This window comes from Penaeus chinensis, chromosome 30, assembly GCF_019202785.1.
Source record: "Penaeus chinensis breed Huanghai No. 1 chromosome 30, ASM1920278v2, whole genome shotgun sequence".
NCBI lineage: Eukaryota > Metazoa > Arthropoda > Malacostraca > Decapoda > Penaeidae > Penaeus > Penaeus chinensis.
This window is the reverse complement of record NC_061848.1, coordinates 5,295,315-5,305,314: the sequence shown is the minus strand read 5'-3', so window position 1 is coordinate 5,305,314 and position 10,000 is coordinate 5,295,315. Positions and strand designations below refer to the sequence as shown.

The 10,000-nt window shown below is 37.5% G+C and overlaps 2 protein-coding genes across 2 annotated transcripts; both read right to left on the bottom strand.

Moving 5' to 3' along the window:
• Nucleotides 1–5,308: 5,308 nt before the first annotated feature.
• Nucleotides 5,309–6,071, bottom strand: LOC125041594 (neuropeptide-like protein 28). The gene is made up of 2 exons (XM_047636644.1): nucleotides 5,971–6,071; nucleotides 5,309–5,636 (listed from the first exon to the last, which is right to left on the bottom strand). The coding sequence occupies exons 1-2, from the start codon at nucleotides 5,977–5,979 to the stop codon at nucleotides 5,385–5,387; spliced, it is 261 nt and encodes an 86-aa protein (XP_047492600.1). The 5' UTR covers nucleotides 5,980–6,071; the 3' UTR covers nucleotides 5,309–5,384.
• Nucleotides 6,072–8,291: 2,220 nt separating this feature from the next.
• On the bottom strand, nucleotides 8,292–9,132 carry LOC125041568 (fungus-induced protein 1-like). Its single transcript, XM_047636602.1, has 2 exons — nucleotides 8,995–9,132; nucleotides 8,292–8,685 (listed from the first exon to the last, which is right to left on the bottom strand). Exons 1-2 carry the CDS (start codon nucleotides 9,001–9,003, stop codon nucleotides 8,437–8,439), a joined length of 258 nt encoding a protein of 85 aa, XP_047492558.1. The 5' UTR covers nucleotides 9,004–9,132; the 3' UTR covers nucleotides 8,292–8,436.
• Between the last annotated feature and the right edge of the window lie 868 nt (nucleotides 9,133–10,000).

Genomic DNA, 10,000 nt, shown 5'->3' with positions numbered 1-10,000 from the left:
ACACACACACACACACACACACACACACACACACACACACACATACACACACACACACACACACACACACACAGATATACATATATGTATATATATATATATATATATATGAAAAGTTAAACAGCCACAGTAAGAAAAAACTAAATCGCAACGCTTCAAACTGTTCAAACGAATTCCTCTCCAGACGAATAATAAACCGAACTGGATACACGGACAGAATTTTGAGATTATATAGCGGTAGAGAGACAAAACGAACAAGAGTTGAATCAGGTTTCCGGAGGAGGGTCAAGGTCGAGGAGGCTGGGGAAGGCTCTACTAACCAACGACGAGATAAGGTCATCTGGGTCCTTCGAACATATGTCGTTTTTCATCGAGGGATGGCTTGTCCGGAATAATTAAACGATCACTGGTACTGTCCTGTGGTGTGATGGGAATGAGTATAAAAGGTTTATGTCGCAAATGAATGTGCCTGATTAAAGAAAAAACGAGGATATCCTAAAAATGACGTCGACCGTTGAAGGTAATTAGCGGTTTCCAGTAAACCGAAAATTTAAGCAAGTCATTTACATTGAATAAAAGAACGATGAGAAAAGGTAATTTACCTGAATCATCCCATTCTGTTTCAAAATTAATAGTACAAGCGAGGTTGTTAAAAAAATCATCGAAATATAAACGATTCACTTGCCACATAGAAAAAAATATCATCAGCATAACGAATAAATATATGTATGTGTACACTCCCCCACCACACACACACTTACGCGCCCCCCCCCCCCCCCCCCCCACACACAGACACACACAGGCACACACACACACACAGGCATAGGCACACACGCACATATATACATACATATGCATATACATCTATCCATCTGTCTATATGCATATATATGTATATACATATATATATGCATATATACATATATGTATATATATATATATATATATATGCATATATCAATATGTGTATATATATATATGCATACATATATATATATATATATATATTTATATATAGATGCATATATATACACATATATATGTGTATATATAATATATATTTGTGTATATGTATATGCATATATATGTATATATATATATATATATATATATATGTATATATATGCATGCATATACATGTATATATGTGTGTATATATACACACATATATATGCATATATATATATGTATATATATGTATATATACGTATATATATGCATATATATATATATATATATATATATATATATATATATATATATATGTGTGTGTGTGTGTGTGTGTGTGTGTGTGTGTGTGTGTGTGTGTGTGTATGTTTATGTATACATGTATATATCTATGTATGTATTCACATATGTATTACTCACACATACATTTCTAAACACACTATACGCAATACCTGCGAAAATCCTGCGCTCGAGGCCCTGAGGTTGACGTTTGGCATCCTTTGAGGCAAGAAGGGCATATCTAAATCATCTTCTATTGCGTAAGGTGGGGAAGGTGAGGTCACCGTATCAAAATAAAAGGCTACTGTCTGGAGAGTAATACAGGTTGATTACGATCATGTTATACCTGTCCGTCCATCTATTTATCTATCTATTTAATTTATGTATCTATCTGTTTAATTTATCTATCTATTTCATCTGTCTATCTATCTATTCGACTTTAGATAATATATATATACATATATATAATATATATATATATATATATATATATATATATATATCCATGCATATATCTATCTATGTAACTGAAGTATCTTTCTATTTAATCCATCTATCTATCTGTCTATTCGTCTTTAGAGAATATGTTTATCCATCCCTGTATCTATCTATTTAATTTATCTCTCTACCTATTTAATCTATCTACCTCTCTATGTATTCGTTTGTTTAATCTATCTACCTATCCATCTATTCGTCTGTTAAATCTATCTACCTATCTATCTATTCGTCTCTTTAATCTATCTACCTCTCTATCTACTCGTCTCTTTAATCTATCTACCAATCCATCTATTCGTCTCTCTAATCTATCTACTTATCCATCTATTCGTCTCTTTAATCTATCTACCTCTCTATCTTCTCGTCTTTGGAGAAGGTCGTCCATAGCAGACGTTAAGATGAATGTCCAGCCGCGTCGTGAAAGAAAACCCAAAAGGGGCGCTGCTTTAATCCCCAAATGAAAGAGGAGATTCGGGCGTAACACAGGATTAGAAGCAGGATGGAGTGAAGGAGAGGGGACCAGAGGAACGCCGGCCGTATTAGCTAATTGCCAGAAGGGGATTAAAAAGTGAATGATAGAGAGGTGATCGTGTGTAACAGGTGGTGGCGGCAGAAGGATATCTGAAAGTTCTTTGGTACTTCTTGCATATTCTGTTGAGCACGGAGAGGGATAAAAGCTTTATAACGAAGGTGTAAGGAAGGAGGGTTTATGATGGTGGTGATGCAAAAGAGGAATATTAATAATGGTGATAAGAATGAGAATGGAAAGGAAAAACGAAGAAAAAGGAAGAAGAGGAAAAAGGAAGAAGAATGGGAAGAAAAAAAGAAGAAAAGATTACAATAGTGTAAACAAAAGAAGGAGGCGGATTATTATGTTTACAAAAACGCAATGCAAAAAACAGTAAAATAGTAACGATACTATATTCCCTTATTACCAAGAAAGCATCCATATCAAATACTATCCATTTATTATAACAATGAACCTTACGCTCCTCGCTTTAATACGTATAAGTGTACAATATCAGCACAAGCAGCACAATCCAAAATACAGCAAAATATCTATAATACGAGGGTTCATAATACAATAAAGGACTGCGCAAGGCAGTGTTTACAATCCGACCACAAGTAAAACACTTCAGCAAGTTTTCTCAACGTGTCAGAAACTTCCTGGTCATTTATTTCAATTCGTTCCACCTTGATAATGTGCGAAGCTGTGGAGAAATTGTATTGTTGAGCCAGTCTAGTCTCCGTGATTTCTGTTCTCTCTCTCACTCTCTCTCTCTCTCTCTCTCTCTCTCTCTCTCTCTCTCTCTCTCTCTCTCTCTCTCTCTCTCTCTCTCTCTCTCTCTCCTCTCCTCTCTATGTCTCTCTCTCTCTCTCTCTCTCTCTCTCTCTCTCTCTCTCTCTCTCTCTCTCTCTCTCTCTCTCTCTCTCTCTCTCTCTCTCTGTGTGTGTGTTCCTTTTTCTGTCTCTTTCTCTGTCTGACTGTCTGTCTGCCTGTCTGTCAGTCTGTCTGTCTCACGCTCGCTTGTTCTCTATCTCTCTTTTTTTCTCTCTCTGTCTCCTCCCTCTCCCTCTCTTTCACCCTCCCTCCCCCAACTTGTTCTCTCCCCCCCCTCTCTCTCCTTCCTCCCTTCCTTCCCTCTCCCTCTCGCGCAGGGATTTATCTTCTGTGGGTTTTTTTTCTCTCTCTGTTCCCTTCTCTCTGTCTCTCTCTCCCTCTCTCTCTCTCTTTCTCCCCCCCTCCCCCCATCTCTGTCCTTCCTTTCCTCCCTCTCCCTCCTTCCATCTCTCCCCTCCTTCCTTCCTAACTGTCTGTTTCTCTCAATGACTGTTTGCCTCTCAGTCTGTCTGTCTGTTTGTCTATCTGTCAGACTATTTGTCTGGCTGTCTGTCTGTTTCCATATCTGCCTCCTTTCTCCTCTGTCTTTCTTTTTCTGCCCCCCCCCCCTCTCTCTCTCTCTCTCTCTCTCTCTCTCTCTCTCTCTCTCTCTCTCTCTCTCTCTCTCTCTCTCTCTCTCTCTCTCTCTCTCCCTCCCTCCTCTCCCCTCCCTCTCCTCCGATGTCGCCTCCTCTTCCTTCTCACTCTATTTCCCCCTCTTCTGCATCTCCATCTCCCCCCCCCCTCCCCTCTTCTCCCCCTTCTGTCTCTCTTTGCCCAACATTCGAGAGTGCGTAGTAGTTGCAGGCACCACTTCCCTACCCATGAAACCGCGCGTCAGTCGTGCCTCTCCGCCCGGGCACTGTGTACACTGACCTCGCTCCGTGTTTGTGCTCTTGCCTCACCGCCGCCGAGTCTGGTTGCGACAGGGCGGGGCGCTGGGAAGGGATGGAGGAGGCCGCTTGGGGAAAGGGGGACGGAGGTAGGGAGATGGTGGGAGGGGTGGAGGTTAGTGGGAGGGATGGAGGTGTGGGAGGGGTGGAGGTGTGGGAGGGAGGTGGTGGTGGGAGGGAGGGAGGGAAGGAGGGTAGGGGAGAGTGTGGGAGGGAGAGAGGGAGAGAGGATAAGGAGATGGATGGGGATGGGGAGGAGGAGGAGGAGGAGGAGGAGGAGGAGGAGGAGGAGGAGGAGGAGGAGGAGGAGGAGGAGGAGAAGAAGAAGAAGAAGAAGAAGAAGAAGAAGAAGAAGAAGAAGGAGGAGGAGGAGAAGAAGAAGAAGGAGAAGAAGAAGAAGAAGAAGAAGAAGAAGAAGAAGAAGAAGAAGAAGAAGAAGAGAAGGAGGAGGAGGGGAGGAGAATTAGAATTAAAATTAGAAATATAAATAGAAGGAGAGAGAGAGAGAGAGAGAGAGAGAGAGAGAGAGAGAGAGAGAGAGAGAGAGAGAGAGAGAGAGAGAGAGAGAGAGAGAGAGAGAGAGAGAGAGAGAGTTGGCGAAAGTTTGAATGGATACACTGTAATTAAACACACTTAAACGAATAATTCACTTAGAACGCAATAGTTCGAACCATCAGCTTATTTTCTATTACTACCAATTTGATTTTAGTCCAACCTCAAGGAAACGTTTACCCTCATCCATTTAGCGCAATGTCTTTTTTCAAAAGAATGATAAACCACATACAAAATAATTCATATCTAAATTATAAAACTAACAATGATGATTCATAGACCATTACCAGTAACATCATTGATTCATTCAGTAAATGATAGACTTGAGCCTCCCATCCACAACCAATTAACTATAATAATTAATTAACTACCTTGACCATGTGACGATCACGTTTTTATCCCCCGCACATGGAACGCGAGTGAAAGATAATCCGCATCTGTTTGTTGTTAGAAGCGATTTCGACTTATCGAACGGGCGGCAATTTGCACATGAGAAAATCATGATCGCACACGGAATCGTAATGAAGTCTAAACAAACGGGGTAAAAATAAGAAAGGAAAAGCAAAAGGAAGGAGAGGAGGAAAGAGGACGAGGCTACGAGAACTTGTACAGGTATTTCCCGTCACGGGTTTTATGTTTATGAAAAAAAAAAAAAAAAAAATAAAGCCTCTGAAACTGTATACAAAGAGTTTACCAAGAAATCGGATTGTTTTCTTGTATATGAGGTACATTCATACGAAAATGTTTGTCATACAATATATAACAACTTGGCTTAGTTAGTTTTATTTAATAGTTTTCGACGAGATAATTGTATTCTGTAGAGCAAGTCTCTTCCTTCACCAGTATTTCCTTATGCCGTAACCGCCATATCCGCCGTGGCCATAACTGCCATATCCGCCGTGGCCATAACCGCCATAACCGCCGTGGCCATAACCGCCGTGGCCATAGCCGCCATAGCCATAGCTGCCATAGCCATACTTCTTCTTTTTGAAGAAAAATGGATTCGGGTCTGCTCGGGCGTCCGGCGAGGCTTGGCTGGGCGACAGGACGGCGGACAAGACCAGCAGGAGAGCCAGTGCGAGACTGATCTGTGAGGGAGGACATGGGGAGTGTGAGTGAAAAGTGCAGATTCATTCATTAGTTTTGCTCTAGTAACTTTTAGCTGCACAGTAGTACCAGGTGACAAATTGATGGATTTCAGAAATCATTTCACGAACCTGATCATACTGACAGTTTCAGAACTTTGCTCAGTTAATGATTCTTGCACGGACTACAAACATATTTGTACATCGATATACAACAACAGCAAAAACAACAATAATCAACCTACTCAGTTAAATTCATCCTTCAACAAGTTTAACCTAACCTAACCTATCCTAATCTAACCTAACTTAACAAAACCTATGAAAGCTTAACACGTACCAACTTCATGATGAGTGTTGAGACTTCGTTGCTCTAGAGAAGAGGTTGTTTCAACTGATGGCCAGGTTCAACTTGGAGCGGACTTTATATAGCAGTTCGCGACCTTGGTCCTCTGTCTCTCCGGAATAGTCCTGAAAGCTGCTCGAGGATGACGAAACAAGGAAGAAAATGTCCCCTACAAAGATTTTTCCAAAGGCTCCGGTTGAAAGTTGAACGATGCGGAAGCATGTGAGTCATCGTTGAATAAGTACTGTTGTTGCATATACTTACATGCTTGTGTGTACGCGTGCGTGTATATGCGGTTGTACTTGAACTTACGTATATATATACATATATATGTATGTATGTGTGAGCGCCTATATATATATATACTGACATATATATATAAACGTACATGCATACAAATAAACATATATACACATATATTTATACATTTATTTGACGAACAAATAGTTGAATATATATATATATATATGTACAAATATATATGTACATATATATATGTTCATATAAATATATGCATATATATATATATATATATATGTCTACTTAATATATATTTATAAATATATATATATATATTAATATATATGTATATGTATACATATGAATATGTTCATATGTATATTTATATACACAATATATAAATATACAGTTTATATATACAATATCTATGTATATATATGAATATATATATTTATACGTATGTTATATATACATATATATACGTATATATGTAATATATATATATATATATATATATATATATTGATGTATATGTATATAATGTATATATATATATATGCATGCATGTATAAATGTTTGCATATCTACACACACACACACACACACACACACACACACACACACACACACACACACACACACACACATATGAATATATAAAGTTACATAAGTATATATATATGTGTGTGTGTGTCTGTGTGTGTAGTATATATATACACACAAACATGTATATATATATATATTTATATATATAATATGCATATTAAAAATAAATATATACACACACGTACATGTATACATATATATGTATATATAGATGGATAGAAAGATACAAATTATATAAGCACACACATTCATGAATGACAGACATATAGAAAATAGAGGTAAAAAAAGGTTTAATTGGTGATCCCTCATATGATCAAAGGCTGAGAGAAAGAAAGAGATAAACAAAAATATCTACAAACCAAGTTGTTACATATTGTATGACTTTAACATTCTCGTATGAATATCTCTTATATACAAGAAAACAATCCGATTTCTTGGTAAACTCTTTATATACAGTTTCAAAGGCTTTATTTTTTTTCAATAAGCATAAAACACGTGACGGGAAATACCCGTACAAGTTGTCGTAGCCTCGTCCTCTTTCTTCCTCTCCTTCCTTTTCCTTTTCCTTTCTTCTTTTTGACCCCGTTTGTTTAGACTTCATTACGATTCCGTGTGCGATCCTAATTTTCTCATGTGCAAATTGCCGCCCGTTCGATAAGTCGAAATCGCTTCTAACAACAAACAGATGCGGATTCTCTTTCACTCGCGTTCCATGTGCGGGGGATAAAAACGTGATCGTCACATGGTCAAGGTAGTTAATGAATGATTATAGTTAACTGGTTGTGGATGGGAGGCTCAAGTCTATCATTTACTGAATGAATCAATGATGTTACTGCTAATGGTCTATGAATTATCATTGTTAGTGTTATAATTTAGATATGAATTATTTTATATGTGGTTTATCATTTTTTTGAAAAAACGTGATAAACCGTGAGGGTAACCGTTTCCTTGAGGTTCGATCAAAATTAAATAATAAAAAATAAGATGATAGTTCGAACTAATGTATTCTAAGTGAACTATTCGTTTAAGGGTATTCAATTACGGTGTATCCATTCAAACTTTCGCCAACTACTCTCTCTTCCCTCCATACTCTCCTCATCCCTCTCTCATTCCCACCTCCCACCACCTCCTTCCCTCCCTCCCATCTCTAACTCCTCCCACCCACCACCACTCTCCCTCCCTCCCTCCCTACCTCCGTCCCCCCTTCCCCAAGCGGCCTCCTCCATCCCTTCCCAGCGCCCCGCCCTGTCGCAACCAGACTCGGCGGCGGTGAGGCATATATATGTATATATATGTATATGTATATATATGGATAGAATACTATGCATATTCACACACACACAATATATATATATATGTATGTATCCCTATGTATGTATATTCATTATGATTCATTAGTTGATTTTGATGGAGTGAGAATGAATTATATAATATAGTAACTTTAAGGTAGGTCAAATTTAACAATTATATTAGGTACACATTTTATTTTCTTATTTAAAAAAAATAATAGTTAATTTCATTTAATATTCATCGACGAGATAATTGTTTTCCGAAGAGCGAGTGAAAATCTTAGCTCTTCAACATCTTGCTTGGGGAATCTGCCTGTCTCTTCCTTCACCAGTATTTCCTTATGCCGTAACCGCCGTAACCGCCATAAGCGCCGTGGCCATAACTGCCATATCCGCCGTGGCCATAACCGCCGTGGCCATAACCGCCGTGGCCATAGCCGCCATAGCCATAGCTGCCATAGCCATACTTCTTTTTGAAGAAGAACGGATTCGGGTCTGCTCGGGCGTACGGCGATGCTTGGCTGGGCGACAGGACGGCGGACAAGACCAGCAGGAGAGCCAGTGCGAGACTGATCTGTGAGGGAGGACATGGAGAGTGTGAGTGAAAAGTGCAGATTCATTCATTAGTTTTGGTCTAGTAACTTTTAGCTGCACAGTAGTACCAGGTGACAAATTGATGGATTTCAGAAATCATTTCACGAACCTGATCATACTGACAGTTTCAGAACTTTGCTCAGTTTATAATTCTTGCACGGACTACAAACATATTTGTACATCGATCTACAACAACAGCAAAAACAACAATAATCAACCTACTCAGTTAAATTCATCCTTCAACAAGTTTAACCTAACCTAACAAAACCCATGAAAGCTTAACACGTACCAACTTCATGATGAGGGTTGAGACTTCGTTGCTCTAGAGAAGAGGTTGTTTCAACTGATGGCCAGGTTCAACTTGGAGCGGACTTTATATAGCAGTTCGCGACCTTGGTCCTCTGTCTCTCCGGAATAGTCCTGAAAACTGCTCGAGGATGAAGAAACAAGGAAGAAAATGTCCCCTACAAAGATTTTTCCAAAGGCTCCGGTTGAAAGTTGAACGATGCGGAAGCATGTGAGTCATCGTTGAATAAGTACTCTTGTTGCATATACTTACATGCTTGTGTGTACGCGTGCGTGTATATGCGGTTGTACTTGAACTTACGTATATATATACATATATATGTATGTATGTGTGAGCGCCTATATATATATACTGACATATATATAAACATACATGCATACAAATAAACATATATACACATATATTTATAGATTTATTTGACGAACAAATAGTTGAATATATATATATATGTACAAATATATATGTACATATATATATATGTTCATATAAATATATGCATATATATATATATATATATATATATATATATATATATATGGATATGTATGTGTATGTATACATATGTGCACATATATATAAATATAATATATAGAAATACATAGATGAAATATATATGCATATATATATGCATATATATATATATATATATATGTCTACTTAATATATATTTATACATATATATATTAATATATATGTATATGTATACATATGAATATGTTCATATGTATATTTATATACACAATATATAAATATACAGTTTATATATGCAATATCTATGTATATATATATGAATATATATATATATATATATATATATACGTATGTTATATATACATATATATACGTATATATGTAATATATATATATATATATTGATGTATATGTATATAATGTATATATATATATATATATGCATGCATGTATATATGTTTGCATATCTACACACATACACACACACACACACACACACACACATATATGAATATAT